General features: G+C 42.1%; 2 protein-coding genes across 3 annotated transcripts; both read right to left on the bottom strand.

Annotated features, from left to right (window-relative positions):
* Positions 1-794: 794 nt before the first annotated feature.
* On the bottom strand, positions 795-11,820 carry LOC143339959 (uncharacterized). Its single transcript, XM_076761522.1, has 5 exons — positions 11,681-11,820; positions 8,426-8,637; positions 7,482-7,694; positions 7,190-7,396; positions 795-1,757 (listed from the first exon to the last, which is right to left on the bottom strand). Exons 2-5 carry the CDS (start codon positions 8,625-8,627, stop codon positions 1,378-1,380), a joined length of 1,002 nt encoding a protein of 333 aa, XP_076617637.1. The 5' UTR covers positions 8,628-8,637; positions 11,681-11,820; the 3' UTR covers positions 795-1,377.
* Positions 11,821-12,857: 1,037 nt separating this feature from the next.
* Positions 12,858-20,664, bottom strand: anxa13 (annexin A13). Of its 2 annotated transcripts, none has more exons than XM_076761605.1 (11): positions 20,508-20,664; positions 19,160-19,235; positions 18,960-19,054; positions 18,621-18,791; positions 18,426-18,459; positions 16,198-16,277; positions 15,849-15,917; positions 15,663-15,764; positions 15,248-15,323; positions 14,815-14,927; positions 12,858-14,116 (listed from the first exon to the last, which is right to left on the bottom strand). In XM_076761605.1, the coding sequence occupies exons 1-11, from the start codon at positions 20,520-20,522 to the stop codon at positions 13,997-13,999; spliced, it is 951 nt and encodes a 316-aa protein (XP_076617720.1). In that variant the 5' UTR covers positions 20,523-20,664; the 3' UTR covers positions 12,858-13,996. The 2 variants fall into 2 exon arrangements, with proteins under 2 accessions (XP_076617720.1, XP_076617721.1); XM_076761606.1 differs by having other exon boundaries at positions 18,621-18,788; positions 20,508-20,650.
* Positions 20,665-21,308: the final 644 nt, after the last annotated feature.

The following is a 21,308-nucleotide window of genomic DNA, read 5'->3' as shown; positions in this document are numbered from 1 at the left end:
TGCCTCAGGAGGTGGGAAGAGATGAGATGCACCCACCCTTTCCTACCTCATGCTGCTGAGCAGACCAGCATGCACCTGTCCCCTCTGGCTGTGAACAGGCTGAGAAGAACTTGAAGCCACTCGCGGTCGCCTCCACTGGCACGAAATGTTTCTGCACCATCCGACAACAACTCCACCAGCTTTTGGTTTCAGGTGAGACGGACAGAAAAGGAAGGATAAGGAAGAGATGGAGAAGTGATGGGTGATGACAGACGACTGAATGAGTTCATAACAGAGGAGGGCGGGAGGTTAGAGGGAGGGGACAGACGGATTGGGATGTGAAAGATAAGCAGATAGCCGGCGTGTGAATGGGAGTGACAGTGACAGAGTCCCATGCAAAGATAAACAGCCTGGGTGCAGCCCCTTTAATGGCTTTGCACAAGTAATTTGTCACTGCATGTGAAAAGCAAACAGCAGGGAAGGCAATGGCAACACTTTGCACTGACACTTACCATCGCCCAAGGATGTCCGACCAAGCTTTCCCATCTGTCTACACAACTGCTGCTGCTGCCCATTCCTCTGGTCAAGAGACACAAGAAGAATGTGCTCTGAGAGCAGGGCCGCGTTTAATACCATGCACAGTCACAGAAGGTAGAGATTCGTACTGAAGTGATGCTGATGTTTTACTCCTTTACCATTTTGGGATCAGATTCAAAAGCTCTATTAAAGGTCATGTACAGTAGTGTGATGTCTCAGTGTCTTGATACAGTTAAAAACACCCTGAGATAAAAACAAAGGCGACGTAACTCAGTGAAATCTCTTAATGCTCAGACAGTGTTTTCATTTCCATTTGTCAGCAGTTCAGACACATTAACACACTTTGCATCAAATGCAGTTTTGAAATCGCTCAGTTCAGTTACAGCATAATCAATCACAGGATAATCTCAACAAAAGTATTTCCATGAAGTCCATGAACATGAAGGTATCCCTCCAACCAAAACTAGGAGCTGGAAAATGGAAATTGACGATCCACCATTTTGGAGTAAATGACAAGAGTCAGATGTAAATCTAATAAGGGAGCACTGCCATCTTGTGGGTGTTTCGAGCAATACACACACTTCTGCTCTTAAATAACAATAAAAAAAAATCCATCATTTCCAGTCATAAAAGCAGCTGTGAATATTTTTTTTGGCTATCAAGTACAAAATATACATCCTAAACATGAATATGTGGACATAAAAATAATTAACATCCTCCTTGAGATGGGAATCGACTTTAAGAAATGCAAAAATGCTACATAAAACAATTAAATCCAGCAGTTCAGATTGAGGGAAAAACCAACAAAAGGTCATTTTGAGACATTATCTTTCGCCCATTCTCCATGCAATGAAGTAATCATCAACCTATTAAAATGCTCTCTGCAGCGCCCCCCAGTTGAGGCAGGTGAGAATGCAACCCCCTTGGCCTTTTCCCTGAGATGGGCAGCAGCTCGCCGTTGGCTTTCATCTGGTCTATTCTCCTGGACAGGTCAGCGTCGCTGTCGATGGCCAAGGTGCACCGATGGGCGTAGCTGACCAGAGTCTCTTCTCCTTGGCGAAACATGCCCACCAAGGGGACCATGTCTTTGCCGGCCAGATGGAGCTCCGCTATCGACGCTGTGTTGGCGATGGTGTTCCGGTCGATTCCCAGGTGGCGGAAGGCTTCGCTCATGCTTTTCTTCTTGATGAAGGCCGACAGGACCTGTTTGTAGCGGTGGATGACGTACTGGACACCGGTGGCTGGAGGAATGAGCGACAAGGCATGAGCAATTAACAGTGTGCACTGTGGTCAATCCAAAGAGCATTTCGTTTTTATCTGTTTTTCAAAGTTAGAACAGGTGACTTGAACTATAGAAAAGCTGAAAACGAATACATTTACAAGGATACCAGTTACACCAGTTTGGTACCCTTACACAAAATTTCAAGTAGTTAATAAGGAACAAATGAGGAATAAATCAGGAATTAATGGTTAGTTACTAAATAGATAAGGAGTTCCTGAATAACTCTGATCCATGAACAGATTGTTAGATATCATCTAATGAGCTAGTATCGAAGGATTAACTCCTGGATGTCTGTGAATCTACATGATAACTTGATGCATCATTCCTAATTGAATTAATAAGCTGCTAAATGGTACTTAATCGATGACAAATCATTACTTCCTGATTACCTGCTAACATTGTCCCCTCAACTAGTTTATAATCACGAGTGGCTCCTCATGATCCATCTTTACTTCCTGATTATCTTACCATTAGTTACCATTTTTGTGTCCGATCAACTAAAGTCACCCATCACCCTCCACAGCTGACAAATCTTAGAGCATCTAATCAGCTGCTCCAGTTTCATGAGCAGAGGGGCTTTTTCTGTCAGGGCCCCTAAACTCTGGAATCCACTTCCCGTAGAGATGGATCCTCAACAGCTGTATCTTCTTTTAAAAACATTTTTTAGGATGCCTTTCTTATGTGTTCGTATGTTATGTGCACACCTGTGGTGAAGCATGTGTACAGTGTGTGTGTGTGTGTGTGTGTGTGTTTGTGTGTGTGTGTGTGTGTGTGTAAAGTACAGGCCTGTTTGTGTGTATATTTATGTGCCTTGATGTATGTGCATATTTGCTTTAATCTGCTTCTTTTACTCCTTTACTACCATGTGATCATTTTTGTGCTGCTCAGTTTAAATGAGCTGTTTTACTGGTTTTAGTACCACTTTTGAAGCACTTTAACGTCTGATTTAAAAGTGCTACATGCATATATTATCATAAATAACTACTTGCTTATTACTGGTGATGCATAATGCTTGCTTTCCGATTACTTCACCATTAGTTACCATTTTTGTGCCCCCTCAAGTAAAGCAACCCACCACCCTCATCAGTATGCATAATTGTTCATTATTATAAGTGCTTTCTTATGCTATTATAATCATGTCTTATGTGCTTTCTACTAATCACTGAGGAAAAAATGCAAAATGAAAAAACTGAGAGCAACAAAAAAGCACAACAGGAGAAAGATAGAATCGATTTTATAGCAGAGGAGGGGACCTGCACCATCACTGCAAACCTACACAGCAGCACTAACAGTTAGGAAAACATGGCCGCTCTTTACAAGAACATAATGTGATGAAACAATATTACACATTAACTGTTGGGTAATACAGTTAGAATCCAAACTTAAAATAAACTGTTTGTGCACCCTTCTTGTAGAAGAAAACAAACCATAAAACCTAACATTTTTTGATCCTGCTGTATATTTCTAATAACATCCCAGCCATCTTCATCTCCTCCACCTTCCCCTCCAAGCCATCCTGCACAATACGAGCTTTACAGCGGTTGGAGAAGGAGGACAGCGTCTCTCCTCTCCCCATTGTGGTCCGCACCTCTTTATACACAGCAGCGTTCACAGCGTTTAGCTCTGAAATTGGGGCTGTGTCTACTACAGTTTTCCTGTCTACGCCCACCAGATCGTAGGCAGCAGACTTGGTGTTGCCTTCCTTCACCACCCGCAGTACCCGCTGATACCTTTCCATGGCTTCTTCTGGGGTCAAGACTGAAACAACAAAACAGCCAACATGTCATCATGGTTATTATGTTCTGTGATCATCTCGCCGCTGCCTTCAGAACAGTCCAGCATTGCTTCCACCTCTCATTTTGAAAACAGGAAACTGACAGTACAAACTGTTCAGTTTGTTTATTGTCCCTAAAAAAGGGAATTTGTGCCACAGAAGGACACATAAAGTACAGGCAATTTACATATGGCACTAGAAACAATACAGTGCAGATAGTTCAAGATCACTTTGGGCTACTCATAATAAATAAATTGGGTTGTTTAAAATGCTCATTTAGAAGTGCAATGGCTCTGTGGATGAAAACGATTTTTCTACCTGCCTGTTGAACACCTGGTTGTCCTCAATCGTCCAAGAGGGAGCAGCTGAACTTCATGGCACAATGGATGGGAGCCATCACTTAAAATAATATTTGCCTTGCCTAAGCTTATCTGCACACTCAACAGTTTGGCTGATGCTGTATTTATCTTTCAAAGATAGATTCCCAAACCGCACGACAGACAAAAGCAGACAATTCTTTCAATGAAGGCTCGGTGAAACAACTCCATCAGGGTTTTATCAGCATAACACAACCTCTGCTGTTCACTGCCTCGTACTTGACCTCAAACTTAACTCCTTGTGTTATGTTCCCTAAGAGTGTCCAGGAGATGAGAGGAATAACAATAAAAAGCAACTCCAAGAAAAAGAAGCACAAATGAGGAATTTATTAACAACATAAAACAAAACAAAGGTACTTCACTTACAACAAACCCCCGACAGTAACACAAAACTAGCTTCCTAAACACAAAAGAGAAGCCAGTCAAAATATATATACAGAAAATAAACAACAACTTAAAGTATACTGCTAATCAAGAACCAACACTAAATATCCAGCGTGGATTCTGCTCAGCAGCTCTGATGCACCTCCATCACCCTGGATTTGAGGGTGTGACGAAACACTCTGAAATCCGATTTGAACAGCATGATCGTCCACTGAGAAGCATCTGTAGAAATCCGATTGGAATCGCATTTTAAACCACCTCCAAATGTGGCTTGGATCAAGTCTGCAAAAATCACATTTCATGTGTTTTGTCTTTTTTTTTTTTTTGTCCAGACTTTCTAAAATCAATCTGATACAATCTGCATGTCCCCATAACAGATTCGGTCTGGCAGTCTGAACAAGGCCAAAGCTGCCAAACGGCCCACTGGCACCGCATGCATCTCCTCTCCTACTCTCTGTACTCCGACCTTAATGAGCAAGAGGAGGCAGCCGTGGTCAATCACTCACTGCAGGGGACGGGGAGGGCAGAACGTGGAGGAGCTCAGGAGAGAGAGAGCACAACAAAACTCAACAAGAAGAACACACAGCAGTACAGCTGCAATAACTTTAAATGCAGCTCCCAAGCCTTTTCCTTAACTTTGTGCAATCACCTCTAAGTACCTCCTAATCAAAAACTCCAGCGTCCATTGCACAGAAATGCAGAACTGTTGGAATATATGCCACAGATAACTCCTTGTTTTCCATCTTCAAGATAACAAGGGTGGACATAGCTGGTTTGCAGGAACGCATGCAGAACTGCATAACGTGCACTTGTATAAAAACGTGTCTTTATGTACAAGGCAGCAGCTGAACTGAGTCTGGGTTATAGAAAGTACAATGTCACGACTCTAACGACTGCCATTACACAGCCGGGAGCACTTACAAACCAGGTGGTATCAATGACCTTGATAATAACCCCACAGAGGTTAAACACCCATTAGGAAGTGAAGACGCCCCGCAGACCAGAGACGAAACGTTTCTACAACCAAGTCCGACTGGCCTTGATCCAACCACAGCCTGGATGACTGAGAGTGTTCACACACAACAGGCAGCAGGTTTATCTAAGCCTCTGAGCTTCTGGCACCATCTGCTGGTCAAAAGCCACTTGGTGCCAACCTGAACAGTCTTAGTTCTGCTTTTTACGGACGCAGCAGAGGGAAGTGAAGTACATGGCACTGAGGTCATCACAGTATGACTTTGAATCAGTTCTTGTCCACACCTAAAGAGAAAACAGGACTTTTACAACTGTCAAAGACTTCTGTGCTGAACTGCTTTCAAAAAAAAAAAATAAATGGAAAGGAGGTGAAATGCAATCTCTGCTGGGTAAAGCTGCAAATCACAGGTCTACAAAAACTTGATTTGTCATTTCTGAGCCAAGCATCCAGCCGAAGGTGGTGTCCCATCCACAGGTTATGTCTCACGGTTGGTGCTGCACTCTCTGAGGCCTCTTCTAGCTTTTAATGGCGTGAAGTACACACTGATGTCTACTTATCCTGTGAGGCACGGCCTGAAAAACTCTCTGTCATCCTCCAGAGATTTGATCTTTTCTCTTTTCCCTCACTGCTTCCAGATTTATCTTCACTCCTGAACTTTCCTCCCTCGTACTGTGAAAACAGGGGGTGCATCTGCAGTTAACAGCGATGCAGAGTTTAGTCTTCCACTTATAATCACACTGCTCCCACCACTTTTTCCCCATCGGCCTAAACTTTAACATTATCTAGCTAATACGGACAGGTAAGGAATGTTTACAGTAAACCATAAAACAGCGTTGTACTTACAGACAATTGTAAATTTGTCATCATCATCGAGAACGTCGGCGTGGTGAAGGCTGCTTCTTTTGGCGGTTTCCCCCGACAGGCCCCCCAAGAACAGTGATGACCTGCACGCCCATAAGGGCTCAGCAGCCAACTGAGGAACTGCAAGTTACGCAATGCCACAGGGGCCAAAAAGGCTCCCAAAATTATCTCATACATAAATCTGATGACAAAATATGTAAACTACGTATCCAGTGTATCTGATGAAATTTTGGTATAGTTTTCCCACATTTGCTGTGTTCTGCGCTGTCTTAAATAGCTAAATGCATTAATGAAGTTTTACCCCCTGTACATATCTCAGGCTGGATGGCCGCTGGATGGACACTGGGTTTTATTTATTTATGAGGTCCTTACTGTTTAATTTGCTGTCTTTTCATGTGGGCTCTTGATTACGTTGCGGGCACCAGCTGCTTTTACTGAACCTGCAGAACAATTTAAGATTCCCTCATTTTTATCCTTTGGGCAATTTAATTTTTTAAGCCACAGCTGTTCATCTGCTTTGAAATGCAAATGCTTTAATCATTCCTAAAGTTGTATTATTTTACTGATTTGGCTTTTTTATTTATTACACTTCTGTGTAAATCCCAGCCAGACTTTTGTGGATGATGCGTCTCCATTATTAACAGTAGTTATTTGTCAGATGGGAAGAGTGAAGGGGCCACCAAGAAAAAAATAAGGTTAACTCAACAGACAGATGATCTTGCAGCAATGATTGGACCCTCATGATGATCCACTGCTTGTGGGGACAAAATTCGCAACAGACATGGAGGCAATAAGGAAGCGGTGATTTGTTATTGATTGAGAGCCACTTAGCAGCTTATTCAGAGTTAATCAGGAAGGATCCATGATATGGATTCACAGACATCCATGAGCTGATCATTAGATGCTAGTTCATTAGACGATATCAGATATTCAGGAACTCCTTCTCATCTATTCCTCTTTCATTCATTGGTCCTACGATGCACCGTACTGTAAAGCGTTACCCTGACAGACATGACTATTACCTCTCTTCCTGCTGTAGTCCTTCCCTTTCTTCGATCTCTTCTTGTCCTTGTGGTGTTTCTTCCTTCTGGGTTCACTCGAGGCGGCTGAAACTTCAGAGGCGTCTGACTCCTCTGAGCCACTGTCGCTGCTGTCCGAGGAACTACAGGAAGCTCGCTCTCTCTTCCGGGATTTGTTTTCCGAGTGCTGCACTCTGCTGGGTTTGGGAGCTGTCAAAACGACACCAACGGCATGAATGAGAGCTTCAGATTGGTGTTAATTTAAGTCAAATGCAACTTCCCCTCAGACACAAACCTTCGTTCACTGGACTGGGCGATGCAAAAGCCGGCATGGTGCGGTTACTCGTCAGGTTTTCGATCTGGCTCCTCAGGAACTTGCGGTCCTGCATCAGGTCCTCTACCTGCCTCTCCAGCGCAGTGATGCGCTCCTGTTTGCTCTCCAGCATGCACTGCAGCTTGGTGATGGTCAGCAGCACCCGCGGGGGTAAGCTTTCTCCATGTGAGCCGGCTGGAGGAGCACACCACAGCCGTGTGGAGATCATTAAAACACACAGCTTGAAGTTCCCTTAAGTACAAGTGTTTTTGTTTTAAAAATGAACTGAAGAAGGTATTAAAACATGCACATATCATTACAATTTCAGCTACGAGACATGAGTGAAATCATCAAAAAAACAAGACCACTGCAACAATAAAGCCCAACTGGCATGGGACTGGCATGGTACCTGTGGACATCTAGTAATTTGTAATGATGGTGGAGGTCATCTGTGATCTTAATCTCATGCAAATCTGTCATGTGAGTCAACGGTAAAATAAGAAATACAGGAGAATCATTGTTCTTTTCATTCAGGAAGCAGATGTTACGCAGAGCCTTGATATCAAATAGGGATAATGTCAGTAATTTTGAGTAAAACACAGATTTAACTCATCTGTGCAAGTGCAAATTTCTAAATCACATGAGGGAAGCAATGTAATTATTTCATGGCACAAAACAGGAAGTGGCCACTTTTCTTGTATTTCACATTCAGACTTTTTGGAGTTTTTCAAGATGTCGGTTCAAGTGAAAGATCAACAAATAAATAACCAGAATTTTCTTAAATAGCGCCTAAAGGCTGAGACTAACACTTGTTTCATTGCACCAAGCAGTAAAAATGGACGTAACAGTGGCATATTGACGGTTTAAGCTGATGCCAGTGAAATAATCCCAGAACAGCAGCGGATTCTGCATGAAAGCGCTCTCACCAGACATGGCGCTGCTGGGCGTGTTGTCCTGAACAGCATCAGCTGACGCTCCCGTCTGAAAGTTCTCCCACTTGATGATGCGCAGTTCGTCCTGCTCCTGCTTCAGCCAGGCCGGAGAGGCGAGTCTGTCTTTGCACCTCACGGAGCTGGAGTCGATCTCTATGCAGGGCGAATAGCCTGACGGCTCCCACACGGACGACATCTCGTCAAACCTGAGACAGGGCCGGAGGCAGGTTACACGAGTCACGGCCCCACTTCCTAAATCCCGTGTCGCTGTTTCAGTCTGCTGTCAACAGTTGGCAGCAAGTAAACTTGGATCCAAGCTGTTTCCATAGCAATGAGATACAGATCTCGTAATTATGAGATCTTTTATGAAATGTGGTTCTGGTAATTATACGGTGCTGCATCAAACTCATGAGCCACAGAAACATGATGTGAAACCAAAACGTGACTCATTGTGCCTTAATGCATGAGTAACGCTAATGGAGGAATGTATGTAACGCTTGAATGCATCATGTTACATGAACTGCTGTCACTGGACATTAAAGTTGGAAAACAATAACGGAATCATTTCACTGCAGTGGTCTAAACACTGAGTAAATGCAGCAAGCTTGGACGCACAGTCATCCTGTATGGAGCTGATACTTTGAGACGATCTGTCGTTCTGCTGACTTTTAAGATGCACTGGTCCCAGAAGATGTTTCAGTAACACTTTCTATGAGGACCACATGTACAGTGCCTTTTGGAGCCATTCATAGTGAATTATAATTCATTCTTAATGCCACCAGTAAAATATTTATCTCCAAAATAATAGATTGCAATGCATTCAGTGATTCTTAATGCAATAAAGGCTCTAGTTTGAGGCTTGAATAGGCTCCATTACTGCACTAATTCATTCATTTCTGGATGGAAAAAAAAAAAAAAAAAAAACAGCTTCATGCAAATGAATTAACAACAGCTAACTAATTCAGATCTAAATTCAAGAAGTACCCACTAATCAAGGACTACGTTTGCCTGCACAAAATATTCAATTTTTTGCCCTTATTTTGAAAAATATTCCTACTAAACTGTTTACCTGGCTAATGAAAATGAATATTCCACTTATGTTCCTCTTTGCATGCAGCCTTGCACACTCCAGTTAACAACCACCGCCTCCCTCTTTCATTTGTTCAACCGTTTCCTTAAAAAGGTCGCTGTGATATTATATCCAAATCCTGTTGATATACAAGTCTTTCATAATGTTTAAAAGTAGCTGTGTTGCTCCTTATGGACAGAAATGTGGGCTTTTCTTCACGATCTCTACCCCAGCCTCGCAAACTGTTGACGAGGCGATGCACCCAGCTGACTGTCTGACTGCTGTGCACACGTCCAACGAACGCTCCTAAAGCCTGAACAACATCAGCACAAATCTTACATTCAGATTAAGGCCAATTCAGAAACTCCAACCAGAATATACCGTCCACCTGTGAAACACTCAGACTAATAAGTGGATAATTAACATTTAAATAACAGAAGTGATATTCAGCATGATCATGTCCTCCGGTAATTAAACGAACACATCTGTTGAATATGACCGTCCTCATTACCTGTGCTCAGCGTTCGCTTTCCATGACATTATCCTGTCTGTGGCTCTTCAGTTCATGTACTGAGCTGTTTGTTAATGACTGACAGACTATTCCTGCTGCATCTGTGTGATTTTACCTCCGCAGCGTGCAAAGCTTTTACCTTTGTTCTAAATAAATTGACAACGGGACACAAAACCGGTGGCGACCTCATCATTTATTCATCCTGAGCGCCATGATATATGACGCATTAATGCATTCATTAGAACATGATAAATCATGCATTAGTTAGGCATTAATTAAGAATGAGCCGGGCACCATAGTTTTTGTGCTTATGTCCTTATTTTACTCCAGAAGCAGCCTTCAGACTTTTGCTTGATGGTGGGAACAGGGAGATTTCAGTGTTAGGTGAATTATTAAAACTTCTCAAAAAAAATCTCACTAAATGGGCTTAAAGGTGGGAAAACTGCACTCACGTCTTCCATAACTACCACTGGACCAGACTAATGCTCGATTTAAGCTGAAGTATAATACAAAGGCACAGAGACGTGTATCTGCAACACATCCTGACATCAACGGAAAAGCATTTGCCTGTTGTGAGTCTCCTGTGCTGTTAAATGTAAATATCTTTAAGATGCTTCATACTGTTTCTTTATCCTCACAACTTAAGCCACATAAACCAAACAGTTGTTTCTGCAGGTGAACATGGCCGACAGCATGTGGAGACACGCGCCCTGTGATTTTAAAGACTTAACCTTGCAAACAAGCATAACGTAAAACGTCTGATTTTCTGTTTATACGTTTATTTATGCAGTTTCACCCAAACCAGCACAGTAAGAACTTTACCCCCATGTCATACATCCACTACCTGCCCTCCATCTGAATTTACTGTCACATGACTGCAAACAACCTATACAAATTCCTGTGTAAACCGGGTGGAGGGCCCCTTTAACTAACCCTGAAAACTCATAGTGCCTGTTTGATTCTTTTAAGAATGAGCAACAGGAATTCACGACACTATAATGATGAGCTACATCACCATGAGTCATGCATTAGCGAAGGCGTTACCTAATATGGTGACTGGCTGCAGAGTACAGCACATAAGTGGTGCATTCACGTGCTTCAAACGGCAGAGCAGATTAAACTACAGTAGTTTATCTCCTTGTGTTTGTTGCAGGAAGTGGACATCACCGCTTTACTCCGTGTTTCCATGGAGATGATGATGGACACTTTCACATGTGCAGGCTGCAGCTCATAAACACAAGTGAGGGATGAGTGCTGCAGTGATTAATCTGAGTCCTGCACCTGACACAGTGCGCTCACACGCCAGTTACTCTCACGGGAATCAACTACAAAAAACAAATGTGAGATTTTTCAGCACCAGCACATGGAGTGAAATCACCAACAGAGTGAGATCATGCAAAGTCAGAAGCCTATTATCTTTATCCCTTTTGATTTATTGTATTACAGGAACATGGCAGTGTTTTAATTGGTAAGATGCATGTGGCATGACACAAGTTATAAATCTCATAAAACACACAAAGGTAGAGTTTTCAGAAGGATAAAGGGCCAAGCGTTTCTCCCTGCAGTGGTTTTAATTATCTCCTACCAAGATGGATGCTAATGACTGTAATTACCAGCAAAAGGGGAGAAAAGGGAGCAACAAAGCCGGAGAAACACACAGGAAACGTACCTTCCGGAGAGTCCAGAGGATGAACCTGCTGCTGGAGATGTTCCTGTGTTTGTGTTGTTGCACGCTGAAATATCAGAGTGTAAAACGTCCCGTTTTTCCAGAAATACAAACACAGACGAGTGAAGAAATGCGAGACAACAACACGCACGTCTGACAGAGAGGCGGCGCTCAGCACTGACGCCCAGCATTGCGCTGCGTTTAGGGTCCCGGCGGAAAGCACCCTTCTCAGGTTTGTGGTGAAGTATATTGTGCTCTTCATCACTGCACCCGGCAGCGGGGGAAAAAGTGTTGACATCATTTACATTTACCACACCGCGAGAATACTCCACGACAAGTAAAAGAATTGTATTCAAAATCTTATTTAAGCATTGTCAACAAAATGTACTTAAAGTAGACGCTCAAAAGTAAAAGTACTAATTCTGCTGAAATGGTCTCAGTGAGTGTTTTACTGTTCTATAGGATTTTTTTGGATTAATCTGTGTATGTTGTGTTTTTGCATGTATATAGAAGGCACTCTGTGACAACATGCATTACCCCTAACATCATTCCAGTTTTTGGGATATTACCACTATCGTAAACAAAAACAGGAACAAAGCTACTACTAATCATCACCAGCTATTGGCTGTCAAAGGTATTATTCTTAGTAATTGACATTTTGTGGGTGTAAGTGCACCTTACATTTTTGTAGGTATTTCCGACAGAACGTGAATGCAGCAGAGGGGGGCGTGTCCCTTCTGAAGCGGTAGAAAGGTCACTCTCATTCCTTCACACGGCACTAAAGCTGCCGCTCACCACTATTTCCTCTATTAATTAATCTGTTTGATCCATAAAATGTCAGAAAATTATGAGAAGTGTCGATCACAAAAACTTTCACCTTTTATCAGGACAGTTTGGTATTGAAGTGCACATTAACGCATGTGTTTACATGTTTATTAGTATCCTCCAACACCATGCATGTTTCTCATCATCTGTGCAGCTGTGATGATTTTTCACTTTCTCATTATAATCTGCATCAACAAAGACGGTCCTGCAACCTGGATGAGGCGTTTACATGCAGCAGTCTGTACAGCAGATATTTAGCACATCCAGGTTTCTCAGAAAACAGTTCTCAGGTCTAATTATACTGATGTTTTTATGGGAATTCCTTCATCAGAGTATCAAAGAAAGTCAGACACGATGACTTTATAGGGAACTTTATTTGCAGTTAGACTAAAATTCTTTGGCTATAGAGAGGCAAACACTAGTCCCACGACCCAGCTGATGTCCTGGTTGATGCTGTAACTATCTCGTGTCCTGAATCTACTCAGCCTGTTGCCAAATGTTTACAATAGTGGTCATTTTAACACATTTCAGCTGCCTTATAGACACAAACAAACAGAGACATCAGACTGTCCACGTTTCTTCTCATATACCCTCAGGCCTACCTAAAACAGTAAACTAACTCATGTTATATATTAAACACTCTACTGTGTTAGTCGTAAAATACAAAAACATATAACAATGTGAGGTGTAATTTGGATTTGTCAAGTTGGATAAAAATGCAACACTGGAAATCAACACACAGTTTCTTTCAAGAAGCAACTGATAAAATATATATTCCCTTCTGCAAATCAATTGTGAGGAAAATTCATGCCATTGCATATCCCTCATGATACGATTCCTTCATCCCATTTCTTCATTTATAAGGAGAAAATTCAAGCCATATAGAGTGATTGCATTAGTTGAGCAGCAGTTTGCACTGAGTTTGGGGCACGGAGGGTGAAAGATAACAGCCCAGAACACAAAACCATACGTGAACAAAGAATTATTTCAACTAAAACAGTGTAAAACTTCTAGAACTGTAAATGCAGCAGCAGAGAGACAAACTGAGGCTGTTTTCCCAGCGTACAAACATGCCTTATCTTTAATATGATTAGCCTACAGGCCTCAAACCACCTGATCAAACCGCTTCAGTGTGACAAGAGGTGGCTCCTGGAAATGTATAAATCTTGGTGCTTGTTTGCAGTGAACTCACCCACCGCTGTGTAAATGCTGGTAAAGGTGTTAAGAATTGGAGCTACAAATTGACTAAGAAATGGGCAGTAACTGACAGAAGCCAGATGAGCAAATCCAGTTCAATGCAAATTTCCTCATTTATGTCTGTGGAAAAAGTTAAAAAGAGAGCCAGTTAGTTTGGACAAGACATGAGCCAACGATCACTTCCACCCTCCTGCTCCCTACGTAATGTCACTTGGAGTCGTATTAGTTAGTTAGACAGAAACCAGCAGCGCCCTCGGTATAAACGAACTCCGCCGTCTCTGCTTTACTCTCCGGCTCTCAGTGGCAGATGGCCAAGAGGAGGCGTTTAAAGTCGCCGCTGCACTCGTCCCTCAGGGCGTCCTTCAGGGACACGTCGTACTTCTCCAGATACATGTCTTTGATGGTCTCTAAATCGTACTGTTGGCGAGATAAAAGCACCAGAGGTCAAGCGTGGTGAATGTCAGCGATTTTACATGCATAGAAAAAACAGGTGTCAATCAGTGTGTTTACACCCACTCATGTGACCCTGTTACAGCCGGCGTTCTGCAAGAATCAGACTTCTTAAAAGTTATGTGTCTACAGGCAGGTTTACATCTACATGTGGTGCAAACTTTAACAGAACTGTCAGAAAATCAACAGAAGAAAATGCAAATTGATGCGTGTTTACACCCACTAGTATTCTGAAATAATGTGAGTTGGTTCAAGTATTGCTGCAACTGTGCATTTTTGCTTAAAAAACTGTACTGTACAATATGAGAAACACAGATTTCAGAATCTGAGCAGGGGATCAGATAAACTCCTGCTGGAGAAAGACGACTTCTTGGGCATGTTCATGTAAAACTTCTGACAAGGAAAATACTGCTGGGACAGTGAAATAAAGAGCATTACACACAATGCTGCATTCTTGTAAAGTCAGACTTCATTAAGTTGGTTTCAGAGCTAAATATTAGAATATTTTACAATTCAGACACATTAATGCTTTAACCTGGTGGCTAAGAAATTAATTATTGACAAAATAAACTCAAATTCAGCGCAGAAAAAAGGATTGGTTGCCTCAGTGGTTTTGAGCTTTTACCTTACTCATGAAAAACACTCTGAATCTTTAGTGCAGTTACCTCAGAGCGGCACACGATGATGCGAATCAGCGTGTCCTCATCAGTGCCGACTCCTTTCATCGCGTCGTGCAGACGTCTGGCGAAGTACAGCTGAGGGTTCTTTGCAACTCTCACTGAGGAGAAGACAGACTTTTCAGCTCCTTTTCCCCAAACTAATGCTCCATACAGTCTGTTTAAACAACACTTTCCTTAACCTCTGGCATGTTATTCCACAATGAGACACACAGCTCAGCTCCCAAACACGACTCCACTGATGTTTTATATTCTGACATTATGATTTTGTGGTGTTTTTTCACTTTTAGCGACCTAATATCCTTAATCTTCATGTGTTCTCTTGACTTGGACAATAAACTGATTCAAGTGTCAGGATCATTTCTAGAGGTGTTCATTAATTCAGGTCAAACTCTGAGCATACTGCACGTTTCATACGAACCAAGAGCAATGTAGCATTTCTTCAGTGTCCCTGAAGTCTCGCTCTCGATGGCGTCCAAGATTTCAGTTCCAGAGAGCTAAAGAGAGAAAATGACTGGTTGAATCTAAGCACTGACAACCCCTCAAAGCCAGAACGTTTCATTTTCCAGCTCCATAATTTCCTCCTAATCTCTCCAAAAGGATCTGATACTGTGACTGGTGATTTATGTTTTGAGGAAGTACAATTAAAGAAGCTTCAAAGCAGACTTCTAGAGATGAAAGTACGAGTCTGTCTGTACCTGCATGAGAGGGAGAACAACACCTCTCCAGGGTTATTGTCAGAAACTAACCCTGACAGGCTGATGGTTAAAAGTCAGGTCATGTAAAATGATATGAAATATGGCTGCAGCTGCAGACAGTCTGACACCAAACCTCACCTGCTCATATATCTTGAAGGTGGCCTGGAGCTGCAGGTAATTTCTGGAGGCCAGGATGTAGCTGAAAGTGGACTCGTCTGTCCCGAAACGACCCTCGCCAGCCTGCCACAAATACGAATATTTTTCAGGATTGATGAACCTGCTTTGAGATTATTATGAATTTGTACTTTAACAATGAAACAGCACCTCAAACAGGGAGGTAGCGTCCTGTTCAGCCAGATCCTCATCCACCTCGTAGCTCTCATCTCTGTTGCCCTGGAAGAAGAAGGAGAATAAGATGACTTCTGCTGTGTGGTGAGGTCTTCCTGTCTGCAACTATATCTGGCTTGCATTTCACTAATGAGAGGGTGTCTGGACAGCAGCCAGTGTGTGTGTGTGTGTGTGTGTGTGTGTGTGTGTGTGTGTGTGTGTGTGTGTGTGTGTGTGTGTGCGCTTATAGGGCATGACTGGGCACAGGGAGAGTGAGCTTGATTTCAGTCCCACAGCAGACGGGAGGAGTTTAGTTACTCAGTGGAGCAGATGCAAGAGCACCAACCTGCAAAAGAGCTGTGAGCAGGTTTCTTACGTCGCCGCTTGTATCGCCCTCGATATCGGCTTCAAGATCCCGTTCATGCACTAAAACAGTGACACAAAGTGCATCAAAAAAGGGTTAAATAAAAAGACAAGTCAGGCTGTTTATTCATGTCTCAGTGTTTAAAGGGGAAGTCCATCCAATCCATACGTTCATGTGTGCATTCTGTTTTTAATTTGTAATGAAGGGCACCCACTTTCCCTCAACCTGCTTTTTCATTGTTAACATTTCTAATTACCCTACATTTAAAATTCTGACCCATTTTCCTTTTCAAAACAAATGCTTGCAGCTGCAGTGTGTTTGAGGTTAATGAGACTACGAGTGGGCATCATAAGCTCGTCAGTGGATTCCTGCCTGTATGACTAAGAATTCAGAGACAAGAAGGCATCTTTCAGCTGCAACCAAATCCAACTGTTCCTCTTCTACTCTCGCTATGCGTGTAGGTGCACAGCTATGCAGGAAGCTAAACGCACTTCCAATAAAGGTTGAATGTATTAAAGTTCTTACGGAACGCAAACGTGAAACTATATGAGAACAGTGCTGGATAACAAATTCAATGATAGTGATTACAAATCACTAAGACCAAAGGTATTGAAAAAAATGAATTAATATAGTAATAAGAAAACTGGATGCACAACAGAATAAACTAGGACTGTGTCCGAGATCACACCCTTATTCACTCATTCAATAGTTTACGCAACAGCAGTTAACTCATTAATCATCATCATTAATAGCTGCTGGGTTATAAAGTTTTTATATCTGTGCTATGTGGCACATTGCATTGTGGGATCGTTAGCGGGAAGTAGCATAAATATGCATGCCTTGGACACTCCTTTTGTCAGCATTGTGAGATTTTCAAGGGCATTTTAAATATATATAGTGGATACATTTACACCCTCATAAGTTGGATTCAAATAAAATGGCAGGCAATAGTACACTGTATAGTAAACAGGGAGTGATTTCTGACACAGCTAAACCATCAAATTAGTTAGCTGCACTGTCACATAAGGATAAACTAAATATCATGAATGAAAGATCAACATTAAGTCACAAACGGATCATTAATTATTCTAGTAACAAAACATATATAGTCTGTAAGAGTAACAGTAAAAAGATTCACATAAACAGACAGTAATTTGAAGTAGTAGTGTAACAAAAGTTACACTAGCAATGCATTAGCTAGCTCCAGACAGCTAGTATAGCAGCTAGCTTGGTTAGTCGTAAGCTAATGATAAAAAAAAAAAAAAGTCTCAACTCAACAATCACAAAACATCATTAATAAAAAGTGTACCAACAGACAATGCTTCAACAAGGACATTTGGACAGTAGAAAAAAGATTAAAGCCATATTTTCAATATTAGCTTGGTCGCACTGACAAAATGGCGGACGTAGCAGAGACAGATTAACTGCAAGGACTTGGCCAGTGGGGGTTGCTATAGAAACAGAATGTTCAACTGAAACCAACTAACCTGTAAACCTACATGTCACCTGAGCAAAGAGCAGCTAATACCACCAGCTAACAACATGCTAGCTAGCCAAAGAAGCCTCCTAAGTCATCTCGCCTGAACAAGCAGCGAGGCTACCAATGAATTATGAGCTAAGATAAGCTAACGGTGCAAGCAGGGGCGTGATGCGGCCTGATTAGCCATGAAACAAACCAGGCAAGCCCGCTCACACACGTTATCCTAGCAAACAACGCAATACTGACTGAATACAGAATGCCTTTAATAGACATTGGCAGTTATAAGAACTACACCATTCCAAGATGTTGGTAAACATAATCAGCTATCAGCTGTGTCACAGTGAACAGGAAGTTGCAGCAGGATGGGCCTTGACTAAACAAACAGTGACTGTACATTACCAAAGGGCCGGGAATAGTACTGTATGTGGCGTAGGTCTATGAGTCACCTTTAGCCATTTCCTCCAGAGTTCATAGTACGAACAAGGAAGGGAAACAGTGACATTTAGTGTTGAGTTAATGGGTGAGAGGTTTAAGAATATGATTTATGTCACATGAGATGAATGGGTGGAAAGTGAGTAATGGCTTTGTCATTGACATGTTTTCATCCTGGTTCAACTATGTAGCTTTGCACTTTGATGCATGTATATAAAGTTTATTATTATTATGCAGTAATATAGCTCATTTTGCAAATCAAGTCTTAATTTGAAGGCGAATTTGCTCTTTGGCTTACCTTGAAAGTAGCATTCCTTGAACAGGGCAATGTCCTGTGAGAAACAAGGAATGAAAAATTAGAATATTCGCACATCAAAAAATGCAAATCTCAGTTAATCATCTGTATGACGATGATAAATCTGAACACTGCGGCACACAGATTGCTGATGTATGAACTGTTGGCTTCATTTGATGCTTTGAATGTGTGACTGACAGCGTTGGTGGCGGTGCAGAGGATCTCCACCAGGACGTCTTCATCGGTGCCCGCTCCCTTCATGGCCTTCCTCAGCTCCTTCACAGCGTAGATGACGGGCGGGTCCAGCATGGCGAGGATTGCCTTCTCAAAGTTCCCTGACAACTCGCTCTTCAACACATCCACCAGCTCCTGACACACAAAGGCAGAATTTAATTTGTGATTGGGAGAAAGGTGCAGAAACGGCATAGAAATGCAGATTTTCTAACATATTTGAAATTAAAACAAATCTAAAATGCTTGTTGTGGTCGAAATGATAAAGCACACACAGATTTTACTGTATTACTGAATGACACTCACATCGTCATACTTATCATAATAGGCCTGTTTAATTTCCTGACGCTGAAATGAACATCGGTTCGCCAGGATGTCGATGATGGCCTGCTCATCGGTTCCTGAAGGGAAGACGACACAAAACAGATGCCGTGCAGTGATAAGCAATGTGGTTTGCATGTAATACTTTAGCAGACAAAACAAACATTCATTCATTTCCAACTTACCGAAGCCTTTGCAGGCTTTGCGGATGGCCTTGATGTCAGCTAGGACATCAAAATCCTCATACGGCATGATTGTAGGCTGAGAGAATAAAAGAAGGCTGTTATGTAGACGACTTTAAAGCTAAAAGCAGCTTTCTGCTGAAACTGATCATTGTCTCAGCGAATGAAGTTCAGAGGAATTCCTGATAGTGATGCAGGAGCAGCTGCCAGATGGGGGAGGGGACGGCAATGACACAATGCTACGCTTGAGGAATTCAGGGCCAGAAGTCTTTAAACAAACTTGGCAGGGGTTGCATGAATAACTGGCAGTAACCAAAGGCCGGTCCAGGGGCCAGCAGGGGTCTGAAGTTCCAAAGAATCTCTACAAATTGAATATATCATTCACAGCAATAAAGAACAGCTGAACGCCACTTTTCTGTCCCATAACAAGGAGAATGTACCGTTAATGCCCTGCTCTTAGGGAAGAGGGCTGCAAATAATCATTATTTTCATTGTTGATTAATGTGTTGATTATTAATCATTTAATTGTTTGGATTTGAATCAATGATCAAAATAGTCGGAGATTGATTTAATTGTTGACAGCTAATTGATTTGAATTGAATTGTAATCATTTATTTTGTGTTGGACCGACACTTTATTTATTTTCTGAATAACAAGTAGATACTGATACTTGCAGTTTAAAACGCTTTTTAGCAATTATTGTATAAGAAACAGCATAAATAATCTGTTGTTAGTAATTAAGTCAGGCAGCCTGACTGAAGATACCAAAGAGGTGAAACATTAAACACAAAGGTACCAAAAGGACAGAAATCAGGCCGAATTAGACACCCTCCCGCCATCTTTGCACTTATGGACTCTTGCATAACAGATAACATACAGAGACCTCACGCGCGCACGCACACGCGCGCACACAGATCTAACGGAGCCGTGATGAATTCCGCAGGGGAGTGGCCGCCTCCTCTGCGTAAACCCAGACACGGTGGTCTGTCACACGGTGTCATTTACGACGTTCATTTAAAGAAACACCAAATGATATTAATCTGAAATGTAAACTCTCAATTTCAATCAAAATAAAAAGAGATCTGTCATGATTTATACGCAGAGCGCGCGGACTGACGGCGAGCAGGTGCGTTACAGAGTTCGATCCATGATGAGCGATAAATACATGTGATTGGAAATTAGTCCCTGAATCTACCATTTATCCTGATGATCGGCTGGATCCAAACCCTGATTGCTTTCATGAGCCTGAAACACTGTCGCTCGCACGTCGAGCGCAGCCCAAATTGCGGATGGTTGAGCTTTTCTTTGCGCAGCGTTTGGAGCGCAGAGCGCTAAAGACAGCGGTACCTACTTGACAGTTGCCCATTTTTAGGATGTTTGTCCGGCGGCAGCGGGTGGTCTGCTGTGTGGAGTCGTAGACTGGTTTGGTCTTGTTGAGTCCTCCTGATCAAACTGCGGCCCGGATCAGCAGAGACCAGTATGTGACGTCACGACGGACCGCTACCCCCATCAGGTTAACCATTTCCAGTCCCTGAGGTCTCCCACGGGGCACATGTTGCGCCTAGAGCGAGTCTGTGGTACACAGCATTCACAATATTTCCACTATTCTTAGGCTTTATGATAGAAATAGACAAAGAAAAGAAAAAAAAAATCAATTCATGTCAAATAAAAATAAGAATCTAAATAATAGAAACCACACAAGAGCAATTAAACTCAAAATTAAAAGGCAAACAGTCTACATACAGAAGCTGACCAGAGTTGTACTTAAATTAATACTGCAGTACTGTCTAAGTCAGCAGAGTATGATATATGTAACATGATACCATCTAGTTTTTATATAACTGGTGAGTACACTGTTACAGTGTACACTTATATGTAGTTAAAAACTATATATAACTGTAAGATATGGTCAGTTCTTTAGACGTCACTTGTTTTAGGAAAGTAGGACTCAGTATAGCCACAATGTCTCACGTGATGAACTGGTCCACTCTACAGTACTTAGTTAACTATCCAAACTGCCAACAGAGGCGAGAGAAAAGTAGAATAAGTTTAACTTGTTGGATAGTTTCTCAGCTTTCAGTGAACAATGTTTTGCATGAGACAACTGTGAACCAAAAGGTTCTTCCTCTGTAGAAGTTTGTGTTCCACAGTG

The sequence above is a fragment of the Chaetodon auriga genome, chromosome 21 (assembly GCF_051107435.1).
Source record: "Chaetodon auriga isolate fChaAug3 chromosome 21, fChaAug3.hap1, whole genome shotgun sequence".
Taxonomy (NCBI): domain Eukaryota; kingdom Metazoa; phylum Chordata; class Actinopteri; order Chaetodontiformes; family Chaetodontidae; genus Chaetodon; species Chaetodon auriga.
The sequence above is the reverse complement of the archived record's forward strand: the minus strand, read 5'-3'. Positions and strand labels throughout refer to the sequence as shown.

Bases quoted from the DNA above. Each gene is read 5' to 3' on its own strand.
- LOC143339959 (XM_076761522.1), bottom strand. From the start codon at position 8,627: ATGTCGTCCGTGTGGGAGCCGTCAGGCTATTCGCCCTGCATAGAGATC. The intron at 7,695-8,425 runs GTGAGAGCGCTT...GTGCTCCTCCAG, and splicing joins GCCCAGCAGCGCCATGTCTG to CCGGCTCACATGGAGAAAGC. The intron at 7,397-7,481 runs GTTTGTGTCTGA...TCGTTTTGACAG, and splicing joins GCCCAGTCCAGTGAACGAAG to CTCCCAAACCCAGCAGAGTG.
- anxa13 (XM_076761605.1), bottom strand. The intron at 15,918-16,197 runs GTTGGTGCTCTT...TTCTTCTTCCAG, and splicing joins TGCTCACAGCTCTTTTGCAG to GGCAACAGAGATGAGAGCTA. The intron at 15,765-15,848 runs GTGCTGTTTCAT...TATTTGTGGCAG, and splicing joins ACGCTACCTCCCTGTTTGAG to GCTGGCGAGGGTCGTTTCGG.